We start from the raw sequence: 13,398 nt of genomic DNA on the forward strand, positions 1-13,398 counted from the left end.
CGCCAAAGTGGGCGGGGCGGGGCGGAGTCAACTGCGGGTTTAGGGAAGGCTTTGGTGCTACTGCTGGGCCAGTGTGTAGTAGCATTAAGAATGAGAGAGGTATATCTGATTGTCTACTGGACACCTTCCTCTGGGTAAACCCAGAACTTTCTCTCAAGACTCTCACCTCCCTCAGCCCCACTTCTCAACTGCCACTGCTTCACCCATCCTTGGATTTCCCTAAATCTGTCTCTGTGCGGAGATAAGAGACTAACGCCCAGAAACTATAACTTCCAGAATCCTTTGCGTGCGTCTAGGGGGCGGGGATTTGGGCGTCGCTTAAGGGATGAGATGGCCGAATCCTCGGGGTCTCCGCACCGCTTATTGTACAAGCAGGTGGGCTCCCCCCCCTGGAAAGAAACTTTCAGGCAGGTGAGTCTGAGGTTTGGGTCGTAATCACTTTTCTAACCTGTCCCAAGGACCTCTGTGTGCTCGCTTTAGCATTCGTCGTGGAGCAGGTGCCCTGTGTGATCTTGAACTCAAGTGTTTTGCTTTAGGACTGGGTCCTGGCTGCCGCCCTCTTCCTCCCCGGCTTTTGGCCCGAGTAGGTGTTATTTTATCCCAGGATCCGACTTTGTTTAAAATTTTAAGTGTCATTACAGCAGTAGCAACATCACCACCTAACGTTGGGTTACAGAGGGAAGCACTCCATATGCACACATGGCGTGAGGAGTTATTTCTTTTCTGAAGAGTCAGAAGAACATCAGTCACTGTTAGGAGAGTTGTACGTAAGCTCTGGCATCTTCTGAACTCAAGTAGTATTTCCCTGTTTGAAGCAGTATTTCCCTGTTCAGTAGTCTCTAAAGGAATGGGTGTATTCCAGAAGAACAACCCAGAAAAACAATCTTAATACTGAAAATATTATGTGTAGTAGTGTTTCTCAACAGTGAATGCTGACATTTTGAGGAGAAAGTTCTATTATGGGAGATTGTGCTGTATGATGTAGAATACTTAGATGCAGCATCCTTGGCGCCTCTACCTACTAAGTGGCATCAGTCAATAGCAGTTCTTCAAGCAGAGCTGTGACGACCACTTGGGGACAAAAACTGTCCTGAGTTGGGGGTGGAGAGATGGCTCAATGTTAAGAGCACTTATGCTTTTGCAGAAGACCTGGTGGCTGTAACTGGTGTGGTGCACATAAACTCATACAGGCACACACATATACACGGGACCCCCCCCCCCGGGGTTGTAAAGAACTATTGTACAAGAAGACCATTACTATAGCCATAGGTACAGTTGCAGGAATTTAGAATCCATATAAATGTCTGAAGTTAGTCTGTGGATACAGTTACTATGTATGCAACTGCCTTCATTCAGGATAAAATATGAGATATACGAACCCGGAAATACATGAATGTAATTTTACCCATCTGTGTTTGGAGGAGGACTTGAAGATAGGAAATTTTGCATCTTGAATTTTTTTTTTTTTATGTTTTTACCAACTAAGCATAAACTTGATCTTTTTCTTCTTAAACAATACTGCCCTCCCTTAACCTCCGCAGGGATGTCTTGAGAGGATGAGAAACAGCCGGCACAAGCTCCTGAACAGGTACCGCCAGGCCGCAGGTAGCACACTGGGGACAGCCTCAGACAGACTTCTTGTGCAAGAAGTAATGGAGGAAGAGTGGAATTCTTTGCAGTCTGTAGAGAACTGTCCAGAGGCCTTGCTTCAGGTCAGTCAAGGATCTCTGAGCTAGGGGACTACTCCATGAAGAACTTCTGGTGACCTTTTGGTATCTGTTTATCCAGGTCGTTTCAGTCTACCCACTTCCCAGACCCCAAGCCCAATTCTAACAGTCATTTGTCTCAGGGTTTTCTACTTTCATTTGAAGTATGTTGATGGTTCTGCATTATGGGATGCATATTAGGCCTGGCGCGGTCTTGCAGTATAATAACTTAGGAAATAAAAGAAAATTTCATTCTTGCTTTTTCCATTGGTTTTTAATTTTTTTTTTAAAAAGATGTATTTATTTTATGTACATGAGCACACTGTCACTGACACACCAGAAGAGGGAGCCTGATCCCATTACAGATGGTTGGGAGCCATCATGTGGGTACTAGGAATTGAACCCAGGACTTCTGGAAGAATAGCCAGTGCTCTTAACCCCTGAGCCATCTCTCCAGCCCTGCTTTTTCCATTGGAAATTTTGACTTGCTAAGAATGGGTTAGGGACCTCTCTTTAAAAAGGGTGTCGGGCTGGAGAGATGGCTCAGCCGTTAAAGGCTAGGCTCACAACCAAAAATATAAAAAGGGTGTCTACATTCTTCAGTTTGGAGGTGTGTGTCTGTAGGAAACCCTTTACAGTGTATCAGGAAAGGCTGTGGGTTGGGATCAGGATTTAGGAATTCCAAGTTTAGTTTTACTGACACAACTTTTACTGTGTTTCTTTGAGCCTTAGTTTTTTACATTGACATAAAATAGAGAAGATAACACAAGCATTATGAGAATTGTGTAACAAAACATGAAAAGCACTGTATAATAATGATTCATTTTCAGTAGCATCTATGTGTCCTACACTATGTTAATTTGTTAGCTTAACATCACCACAGTTAGTGCTTACAGTAGGCCTCTCAGGTAGGTCTTTTTCCAGCTTTACAAAAGCTAAAACAGCTTTTCAAAGACCAGACTTTATCACACAGTCAGTCTTAGAAGGACATTTACTTAACTGCTGCCTGATTTTTGTCTCCCTTAAATTTGGTGCTTTTGTACTTTAGTCATTTGTTGGTAGTTCAGCTTGGCCACATTACTGAACTGTCAGCAAGTTCTGCATGCGAGACTAGGCCAGGCTAATTTTGTCGTTGGGGCAGCTTCCAGTTACAAATCCCCATGGGACCCGGTGGCCAATTAATACTTCATATGGAATGGGAAGACACCATTCTCTCTGCCCTGTCTCTGCTTGTGTCTTGCTCAGGGATTGAACCCAGGCTATTGCATGCTAGGCAAGCACTGCTCCACTGAGCTACACCCCCTGCCTTCCACTCTCTTGTAGTTGGAATTGCCATTGAACCTAGCTGTGCTGCAGGACATCGAACAGGAGCTGTGGAATGAAGGTAACCCAGGCAGTCGTTCCTGCTTATGAGCACCGACTAATGCTGGCCCTTGCTTGACTCAGGATTAGTTGTTCTAGGTTGTTTGGGTGTTAGAGGTTAAAGCCAGGGCCTTGGCTGGGATGGCAGACACTAAAGCTGTATCCTAATAACTAGGATTATTAGTTGGTTGGGTTTTTTTTTTTTTTTTTTTTTGAGACAAGCTTTCTCTGTGTAGCTCTGCTTCTCCTGGAACTTGTTCTATAGACCAGGCTGGCCTTGAACTCAGATATCTACCTGCTTCTGCCTCTGAGTGCTGGGATTAAAGGAGTGAGCCACCAACCACCTGGCAGGATTCTTATTCCCTGTTCTTACACCTCCATCATCAGTTAAGCATCTTGGAGTCTCTGTTGAACTCTGAATTGCTGGCTGCTTGTCTTCCCAAAAGTAAGAGATTGTAGGGTTGTAGGTTCTGTGCCAGGAACTTCTTATTCAAGATGGGATCAGACAGAATAGAAAGTGTATCCTCACGGGTCTCATGGCTAGTCAACGGTAGAGTTGGGAAGCAGTTTCCATGTTTATTTTACCCTGCCTTTTGTTACTATATGAAGCTGAACACTGGCTTGTGCCTGTAGTCCAAGACACTTGTGACTTAATGTAGGAAGGCGGGCTCTCAGGAAGATGCTTGAGCCATATAGTTTCAGGCCTGCCTCTTTGGAAAAAACGTTTATAGTAAACTTGTCACTTTGTGTAGGAGTAGACTTCTCCATATACACCCATTCTTCCCCTTTCTCGATTGATTGAAATTTTGTGAGCGACTGCTTCTTGAGGTTCTCATAGCACCGGTAGAGTACAGTTTTGCATCTTATGTTATGGTGACTTATTCCACATAGCTTTATCTTGACTTGGTTTCACACTTATCTGTAAAAGAAAGAATAGACCTGCCCTGTGGATACAAGACAACCTTGGGCTTTTTGCCTTGCAGAAAAGTCCATCATAAGCGAGTATGAGAAGGGCTTACAGTTTGATGAAAGTTGTCTCAACAGCATGTTGGCGGAGTGGGAAGCAAACCCCCTCATCTGTCCTGTGTGTATAAAGTAAGCATTTTAAAAATCCTTTTAGCACTATCCGATCTCATCTACTCCAAAGTGTGTGTGACTCCTCTGCCCCCGAGTTTATTGACCAGAAGGTAAAGGGAGCCAGCTTTTGTTACCACAGTGATCTGGGAATCCTAATTCTGTCTCTAGGTACAACCTGAGAATTATGAACAGTGTGGTCATGTGTCCATGTGGCCTGCACATCCCATCTCACGTAAGTGTCCACACGGATTTCCCCATATGCAGACTGTGGGGCCTCTAGTGGGCGGTTGGAGTCAGTCGTGTAGCAGTCACAATAACTGAAGAGGAAAGGGTTATTTTAGTTATGGTTTCAGAGGGGACAGTCCATCATGGCAGAGAAAACATGGCAGAGTGACTCCATGGCGGTGAAAGCCAGGACTCAGTATCTTGCCTAAGAGATACAAGACCTATCCCTGGTAGCCTGTGTGCACCAGAAAGACCTTAAGACCAAACCTGATGTACATTCACCTTTAGTACTCTGTATGCATGCATATGCATGTATGTCTGTGCATCATGTGTATGTCTGGAGCCCTGGAGGTGAGAGGAGCGTGTCCGATCCCATGGAATTGGAATTAGAGGCAGTTGTGAGCTGCCATGTGTGTGCTGTCACCCAGGGTCCTCTGCAAGAGCAGAAGTGCTCTTAACCACTGACTCATCTCTCCAGATCCACGTTTTTTGTTTTGAGGCTGAGTCAAGTAGTAGCCCAGGCTGACCTCTAACTTACTTGTAGCTCAACTTCTGATCCTTCTGCCCTCACCTTCCAGGCGCTGGGCTTATAGGATTGTGTCACTCCAACTGGGTTTTACACTGCACTGGGAATGGAGCACAGTGCTTCACGGTTGTTAGGTGCTCTCTACCGCCTGAGCTACGTCCCCAGTCCCCAAAGTGTAAAGCTCCAAAGAGTCAAACTGTGTTAGCTGATTGGTGTGAGGATCCAGCTTTTCAGCCTGTTGGTTAAACAGTATTTACCGTCAGTCGTAGTTGCACTTTCTTAGGCAACAGACCTGACAGAGCAGAAGCTTCGTGCCTGTTTGGAAGGAAATGTGAACGAGCACAGTGCACACTGTCCCCACATCCCTGAATTTTCAGTCACCGGTGGAACAGAAGAAAAGCCCAGTCTTCTGATGAGCTGCCTGGTAAGCCTCCATGGGACGTAGGCAATTTTAAGAGCCCACTAGCAGTTGGCTCTGTTCTCCTCTTGGGGGAGGTAATGGCTTCGAAATGTGGAAATGGTTCATACATTTTATTGAGGCATTTACTTCATAAAGTTATCCGCTGGGTGTGGTGGCACTGGTCTGTAATCCCAGTACTTGGGAGGCTGAGGCAGGAAGAGTTTAAGGCCAGTCCAGCCTACACAGTGAGAACCTGTCTCAGAAACGGATGTTGGGCAGGCAAGATGGCTCAGTAGGTATAGAGCACTTGCTGCCAAGCCTGTGTGCAGTCTGAACGTGAGCTCACCCCTTGGATCTCTTGTGGTGGAAGCTGAGAACTGATTCCTGCATGTTTGTTGTGTTCTACAACATAACAGTGTGCTTGTGCACACACACACCAGGATTAAAACACACGAAACGAGTAAGTTCAAACAGCCTGATAAGACAAGGGAGGAATAGGCTTAGAATTGTGCCCAACACTGGTCTGGATGCTTTTGTTAGGTCAGCAGCAATAGTTGGATCTCTGCATCAGGTCATGGTCACGGGTGCCGGATTGCCACCCTGGCACTGCTTTTGCAGAGACAGGACCCGAAGCACAGTGGAGCAACACGTTTTATCTCTCAGGTGTGAGGGACAGGACCACAGGAGCTGCCTGTCTTAGAAACCTCGTCTGCTGTGGGAGCCAGTACCAATATATGACACATTAGCATGGCTTACAGGCCCACGCAGGGGCAACGAAGGTGCTGTGGACTGCTGTAACAGGCCAGATACTAGTAACCTACCCTTTACATAAAGCTGTCCAGTGTGTTTGGGCTTGAGCTCTAGCCTCCCACTTGTTTGCTTATTTTACCCCCACTGTATATTGATTTTTTTCCTCCGGGGGTTGGTACATAATTAGATATGTAATGTGTTTTTGTGAATGCACTAATGTGGGACAGTTGAAGAGGCATGGGCTAAATGGCCTCAGCCTCTGCCTTCCTAGGAAATGGTACAGTGCTGAGATGGCTGTGAGAAATGCCTTCAAGCACCAGGGCCTGTGTTTGGATCCCCAGAACCCATATAAAAAGCCATGTAGACATGGTGGCCACCTATAATCCCCGAATTCATGAGACCAGGGGCAGGGAGATGCTTGAGAAAAGCTGGTTGCTATAGACTAGCAAACAAGGAACTCCAGGTTCAGCTAGTCGTTGTGTCAGTAGAGCCATTGAGGGAGACACCGGTCAACCTGAGGCCTGCATACTCAACATGAAGAGAAATAAGCACACAAGCCATGTAGAACTTCAAGTGGTAGCAAATGTTAAAATCTGCTTTTGAAACAAGGTCTACATAGCCCTGAGCGCCCTGGACAGCCTTGCTACATGTACCTGCCTCTGCCTCTGCCTGTGCAGTGCTGAGGGTTAAAGGCATGCACCAAGTTCTTTAAAAGTCAGTTTCAAGTAGGTGGAGAGGTGGCAGTGGGTAAGAGCACTGTCTGCTGTTGTAGAGCACTCAGACATAAATAAATCTTACAAAGAAAAACGTTCAGTTTCAGACCAGGTCCCGGAGATGGAAGAGGAGCTAGCAGGCAGGCACGGCCATGTGCCGACAGTTCCAGTCACCAGGGAGGCTGAACTAGCATAATTTGAGCCCAGTAGTTCAAGACCAGCCTGAGCAAGATAGCCAGACCCTAACCTCAAAGCAGGTGATTGCCTGACTGCACCTGCTCAGCTTTAAACAGCAACCTGATGGACACTCACCTCTAGTGCCCTGTAATGACAAACAGCGTGTAGCCAATGAGTGGCGGTTTGAGAGGCCAGTGCTATGAGAAGCCACATTTTCATCCCAGCAGTGGCTAGGCTAGAGACCATTGTTGAGTAAGAGCTGTCACCACAAAGACGAGAAACTGGAGGAGGAAAACCTCTATTGAGCAGGCTCCAAGTTCAGTCCTGAGAGGTATGTACACATTTGAAATTTTCAATGTGTCACTAGGTCTCAAAGGCACATGAAGGAAAACTGGGTTCAGATCCAGTGATAGTTGAGACAGTGGGGTAAGATTTCAGATAGTAAGGATGAGGTGATGATGTGGCTCACTTCGGGGCCACTGTGAGGCAGACTAGAATATCTGGTAAATCCCAAGTCTGTCAGGCTGGACAAGCCCCAAGCTGTCAGGTTTTGCTTTCTGAGGGTACTTGGTCCTAGCTTATAAGCTATACTGCTGATGGCGTCAGTATGGCCAAACAGGTCCATGAAAGGTGTGGCTTCTTTGATAAAGTATCCAGTGAATTAACTCAGTGGTTCTTCCTGTAGTACACCTGTCATGACAGCTGACAGCTTTTAGCCATGTAAGACTTAACTGTTCATGTCTAGGATATAATTTTTTTTTTCTTTTTTTCGGAGCTGGGGACCGAACCCAGGGCCTTGCGGTTGGTAGGCAAGCGCTCTACCACTGAGCCAAATCCCCAACCCCTTCTAGGATATAATTTACACTAATGTGTTTTCTGTTTAATCCAGGCTTGTGACACTTGGGCTGTGATCCTCTAGTCATCCTGACCTCATGGCTGAAAACAACTCATTTCCTGAGAGGGCCTTTTGTATATAACTGATTTTATATTAAAACTTTTCAAACATCTCTGCTCTTGTGTTCTGACGTAGGGTGAAAGAAAAGCCGGAACTTTCCTGGAGGAGATAAAGTCAGATTTATTGTTCATCATCACGTTATACAAAAATCTACAAATAATAGATGTGTACAGGAAAAGAGCCCAAAGGAATAGTAAATGGAGGTGTAACGGTGATAATTTAAACTTGCTTTCCCCCATATATTAGGATGACAGCCATTTCAAAGCATAATTGTGATGTCAAGGTAGCTTTTGTTCGCCCACCAAAGCTGGCCATTTAAATTAAGGCCTTCAGTCTCTGACAGTTCTACTGGCTCTTGACAAAACTTTTGAGGTCCTCAAGAAAGGTGATATATTCCTGGTGCTCTAGGGCTGTACTGAGCTCCACCAACTCATCTGCAAAAGTGTTATCCACCCCTCGGTCCGCAAGGAAATCCATTAGGTGGTCATACAAGGCCTGGGGAGAGAAACATAGTAGCTTGAAAAACAACAGAACAAAACCAAAGTGGTTTGGCAAGGTCCTCTGACCTTCCCATGTGGTCCAGTGCATGTGTGCAAACAACAGTTTTCCCTCCTGTAACGCTACTTCCTCCCTTCTCTGCAAAAGCCAAGCACCAGCCCCTCAGCCAGCACTCACCCAGTCCAGGGAGTCTGTGTTGAGTGTGTAGTTTGTATCCCTCCACTCGGAGTCGCCAGTGGTCTGAAAGCTCACTTCCTTAATAGAGAAGATGTCGCTCTCGGCCTCATCTTCGTGTCCGATCTGAGAGACAGCAGAGCTAAGTAAGGGAAGTGCCGAGAGGACCTGCAGTTCCAGCCCTGCTCCCACCCCACTCACCATCTTCCCTCCGGTCTAGATTACCAGACCTTAGGAGACTCCACCCTACCAACCTCGTCCTCAGGATAGTGGCAGTCCAGTACAAGGGTCTTCTTGCCATCAGTCTTTGTAACTTCAACCACAAAATTGGGAGTTGATGTCAGTTCTGGCTGGAGAGACAGGAATAAGTCAGCACATGCCAGTGTTAGGGTGCCTCAGGAAGTTCAGAATGTCCGACAGCCATGCCATTAGGTTATTATTACCCATTTCTTAGCCTTAGGCAGTGGATAAGGCACTCAAATCTTCCAACAGCCCTAAACAGGTTATCAATCACATGGGTTTAGAATGGCATCTCTGCTCCCGAACACTGCTGAGGCACAGACCTAGACCTCCTTCCCCTTTGACTGTTTTGGTACAGGATCAGAGCCTGGAACGTAGGGGCTCTAGCTAAGTGGCCACCTTAACAGAAATGGCAGCACCTTCCCTTTATTGTGACCCAAGGGACGGGCCCAGGCAGTGGATAAGGAGTTGGGTACAGGCTAGGATAGAAGCACAACAGGGAACTCCGCTCTTCATGCTCATCAGTACACAAGACTGCCATCTGCTTGGCCTGGGGATCCTGTGGCCCCCTCAGTGGTTGGCTCCTAGGCTAGGCACACTATTTCTAAAATGTCTGAATACTATCTAGACCCAGTCACGAGGGCCAGCAACTAAAGGAAAAATCTCAACTGATCAAATGTTAAAAATCTCTTAAGGCTGAGCTGGCAAGGTTGTTCACCGGTGTTTGCTGCCAAAGCCTGATGTTTAACCCTGGAACCCACATGGCAGAAGGACGGAATTGACGTTCCTATAAGTTGCTTTTGACCTCTACAAGTGCACGCATAAGCCCCAAACATTCAAATAAACACAATTTAAAAAGTCCGCCCCGGGGTTGGGGATTTAGCTCAGTGGTAGAGCGCTTGCCTAGGAAGTGCAAGGCCCTGGGTTCGGTCCCCAGCTCCAAAAAAAAAAAAAAAAAAAAAGAAAAAGTCAGCCCTGCCCCCAGCCTTCCTATTTTGGTCACATGACTAGTGTTGATTACCCACTTGTCATCTTTCACACTGAAAACACTCCAAACGATAGCTTCTAGATACTAAGTACCCCCACTCCCCAACACTGGCAGGGGTGAGGGCACAGGCCCGTGATAAACCCTAAGCCCTTAGGGGGCAACACTCTACAAACATGGTCCATCCAGAACTCCAGCTAAAACTCACTTGGAGCAACTGCATTACAGGTCTCAGGAGGGGCACCCTTCACCTCACCCTAGCCGGGAGGATTTTAAAAAGAGCGAAAGTGAAACAGTTCTTGCTTTTGGGGACAGAAATCTTGGCTGTCTGCGGTGTCACTGCTTACCTCCTGCTCTTCGGCCTTCTGCCCCTGTGAGGGCTCCTCTTCACCATCAAAGGTTGGAGGGATGCTATTGTTAATGTTGAAAGTGACAGTGATCCTAGAAAGGCAGGTAGAGATACCAAGGTACACATTAACCTAGTGATAACAGGAGAGCAAGGCCCACTGAGACAATGTCTCCATCCTAGCCGCACAGGAAGTGAAGAGAATTTCATCTGAAGTGTACTACAGGTTAAATGACTACAGCCGTGGATGAAGCTGCCAGGTTGGTGTCCTGGGTCTTCCCATGGAAGCTAATGGAGGTGGACAGCCATCTGCCCCGGAAAGCCTCACAGCCACTGCAGAGCAGATTCACTTTGCACAACCACAAACTAGGAACTGAAACACCTAGTGGCTTCTTTCCCTTCTGGGGGATTCTGGAGCTCAAATAAGTACCCTGCCCATGCTTGGCGGAAGTCACAGCTGCTGGACCCTGGCCCTTCTGTGACTGTAAGAATTCTTATGTGATGATAGCACCTGTTCTAAAGGCAGACACAGTTCCTTTGTCTCAACACCTGGAAAAGAAGTTCCGCTTACACAGATTCAGAGGGCCAGCCAACCCAAGGAAGAGAGCACTGGGGGCTGCTCCCTGGAGTCCAACTGGGCAATGCCTTGCTGCCACTTTGCCACCGAAAAAAGAATGGCAAGGTGAACCAAAATGCATGTACAACCTGCGATAGCCCAGATTAAACCCACTTCCTCCTTCCTTCCCTCCCTCCCTCTCATTTTGGTTTTTCAAGACAGGGTTTATTTGTGCAGCCTTGGCTGTCTTAGTACTTGCTGGTGGACCAGGCTGGCTTTGAACTTACAGAAATCTACCTGTCTCTGCCTCCTGGGGTGATGGAATTAAAGGCGGTGACCCCCACCGACACTCAGCCTGGCCTTGAACTTTCTAATCTACACACACACTTACTGCTAGGCTTATAAAACTTTCTTGTACATTGTGCTCCTGAAGCACTGGGGATGGATCCTGGAGCCTCACACAAGCTAGAGAAGTACTCAAGAGTCCAAGTAGACTTAGCCAAGGAAGACTGTGGGTGAATGTGCAACACGAAACAGCACTAACAAGGGTTTAACGGTTTTAGGGGTGCCAGGTATGGTGGCGCATGTCTGCAGCCTCAGCACACAGGCGTCTGAAGCAGCAGGACCCAGAGTCTGAGCCCAGTCTATGCTACACAGCAGCCACACAGAGACCTTGTCTCAAAACCGAATCACTTGAGGAGAGGAAGAGCTAAGTTTGGCTAAGAACCTTCTCCCTTTGTCTGATGGCCTTTCTACACCGTAACTTCTTCCTGTGACTTAACAGTTACACACGTGCACTTTCAACTACTAAAACACAAGCCAGACGGGAGTTCTAAACAAATGATTTACCAGTACTATTAAACAACAACGAAAAAACAACAACCCAATGCTTAATCCAGACTGGCACAGCACCCCTCATTAATAACCCAATAACTGCGTTTGCCCCTCCCACAGGCTTCCCTCTACATACTCTGGAGCTGCTTCAGGTCTCCTTAATAACCGAGCCATAGAAACTTGTATTCATTCAGTGAATGCACTCCCTGGAACCTAAGAACTTTCCCAAGTTTAATGCTTTCTTAAAGCCATTTTATCAAAGCATTGGGCCTAAGCTCAGGCTCTTCTGGGGATGGTCAGAACAGGATGCTGTAGCCAGGAATTTCTGACTTGAGAATCCAGTATACAACCCCTGGGCCAGTACTTACTTTTCTCCGGCAACTTTGCGCAATAATTTAGCCTCCGTGCCGTTCACTTCCAGCTCCCAATCTCCAGACATTTTGGGAAGGGACTTATGCTTCTGGATCTTCTTTTCTTCCTTAATTTCATCAGTCAAAAATTCAACAAAGGCCTTGTCTCCTAAAAGAAAGGCCAAAATGATCCACAGTGAGAAAAGGTAGTTGCTCTAACCGATTGACTCGGACTGCGTCTAATCTATTCTTAAGGCTGTTCTAAGACTGTAGCGTAAATCACGCCTCAAAACGTCCGTTCTTCACTCTATTCACCAGGATATATTTTCACTCTATATGGTTATTTCTCATTACTTATTACTATTACTTCCTGCATAAAACAAAAGAATTTAACTATCTCTTCCACGTCCAAAAGACGTGGACCCAACAACCACACTTTGAAACCACGACCCTACCGACTTTGCTAAGCCACATTTTCAAGACGCGAGAAGGGGAACCTGAGATCATGAGGGCCAGTTCCGAGCTGGATCGCCGCATTCCGACTAGGGTGCATGAACTTTACCTTCCGTGTGCAGAGCGCCGCAGCCGCACGCGCAGGGAACCGGGGGCTGCAGGAGGCCAGAGCGCCGAGCGGAGCCGGCTCGTACGCTGAGCAAACCGAAGGGCCGGAGGCATGGCCGGGGCGCGGGCTGCAGTAAATGCCGAAGCGGCGGGGCCGGGATGGAGGCTCGGAGGCCCGTGGCGGCCGCACCCAGGGCGCGGGGCACGCAGCGCAGCAGAGGGAGCATCGCGGGGTGGACACGTGCAGAAGGAAGGACGACCGGGCCAAGACACCGTGTGACCTCGCGCGCCGCCGGAAGCCCCGCCCTCGCCCGGGAAGCGCTTTTCACGTCGGAGGACTGCAGTACCCGGGCCGGACCGCACCGCGCCCTCTGCTGGGAGCCGCCAGCGCAGCCCGAGAGGCCTTGGCTCAGCTGTATTCTACCCTGGCCATCAAATCTCCCTTGCTGCCCCTTCTCCCCAATTCACCTGCTTTTCTCAACCCAAGCCACACTTTGTTACTTCGTGGAATACGCTCAGGTCTCATCCCAACAAAGACCACTTAGCGGTCTTCTGAAACCGCCTAGTTCTGGAAAGCTCAGACTGACCTGCATGCAGCTGCTGTGGAGTGGGCATCCAGGCCTCACATTAGACCCAGAATCCCAAGAACAGGATGAAGGATTTATGCTGGAAACCTCTGCACCCCCTAACAATTCATGTACCGGTTTTAATGGAACATCTTTTTTTTTTTTTTTTTTGGGAGCAGAAATAGATGGCTTTCATCATCACATTTAGGTTGAGAATCAGGGATGACAGGCTGGAGACAGGGCTCAGTGGTTAAGAGCACTGTTGCTCTTACAGAGGCCTGGAGTTCTATTGCCAGCATCCACATGCCTTCTCACAACCATCTAACTCCAGTTCCAGGGCAGCAGACACCCTCTTTTGACTTTCACCAACACCATGAATGAATGTAGTGCAGACATG

General features: G+C 47.5%; 2 protein-coding genes across 2 annotated transcripts; one reads left to right on the forward strand and one right to left on the reverse strand.

Moving 5' to 3' along the window:
- The first annotated feature begins 16 nt into the window (after window positions 1–16).
- Rpain (RPA interacting protein) lies at window positions 17–7,943 on the forward strand. The gene is made up of 7 exons (XM_032912598.1): window positions 17–411; window positions 1,542–1,712; window positions 3,030–3,090; window positions 4,052–4,163; window positions 4,314–4,377; window positions 5,180–5,320; window positions 7,826–7,943. Exons 1-7 carry the CDS (start codon window positions 331–333, stop codon window positions 7,853–7,855), a joined length of 660 nt encoding a protein of 219 aa, XP_032768489.1. The 5' UTR covers window positions 17–330; the 3' UTR covers window positions 7,856–7,943.
- A 43-nt stretch (window positions 7,944–7,986) lies between these two features.
- Window positions 7,987–12,733, reverse strand: C1qbp (complement C1q binding protein). The gene is made up of 6 exons (XM_032912597.1): window positions 12,437–12,733; window positions 11,893–12,043; window positions 10,136–10,229; window positions 8,818–8,913; window positions 8,567–8,689; window positions 7,987–8,386 (listed from the first exon to the last, which is right to left on the reverse strand). The coding sequence occupies exons 1-6, from the start codon at window positions 12,660–12,662 to the stop codon at window positions 8,237–8,239; spliced, it is 840 nt and encodes a 279-aa protein (XP_032768488.1). The 5' UTR covers window positions 12,663–12,733; the 3' UTR covers window positions 7,987–8,236.
- Window positions 12,734–13,398: the final 665 nt, after the last annotated feature.

This window comes from Rattus rattus, chromosome 9 (assembly GCF_011064425.1).
Source record: "Rattus rattus isolate New Zealand chromosome 9, Rrattus_CSIRO_v1, whole genome shotgun sequence".
Taxonomy (NCBI): Eukaryota; Metazoa; Chordata; class Mammalia; order Rodentia; family Muridae; genus Rattus; species Rattus rattus.

Excerpts from the sequence above, each read along its gene's own strand:
- Rpain (XM_032912598.1), top strand. The coding sequence starts at position 331 with ATGGCCGAATCCTCGGGGTCTCCGCACCGCTTATTGTACAAGCAGGTG. Across the intron at positions 1,713-3,029 it reads GTCCAGAGGCCTTGCTTCAG|TTGGAATTGCCATTGAACCT; the intron begins GTCAGTCAAGGA and ends ACTCTCTTGTAG. Across the intron at positions 5,321-7,825 it reads GTCTTCTGATGAGCTGCCTG|GCTTGTGACACTTGGGCTGT; the intron begins GTAAGCCTCCAT and ends TGTTTAATCCAG.
- C1qbp (XM_032912597.1), bottom strand. The coding sequence starts at position 12,662 with ATGCTCCCTCTGCTGCGCTGCGTGCCCCGCGCCCTGGGTGCGGCCGCC. Across the intron at positions 12,044-12,436 it reads CGGCGCTCTGCACACGGAAG|GAGACAAGGCCTTTGTTGAA; the intron begins GTAAAGTTCATG and ends CCTTTCTTTTAG. Across the intron at positions 8,387-8,566 it reads ACACAGACTCCCTGGACTGG|GCCTTGTATGACCACCTAAT; the intron begins GTGAGTGCTGGC and ends TTCTCTCCCCAG.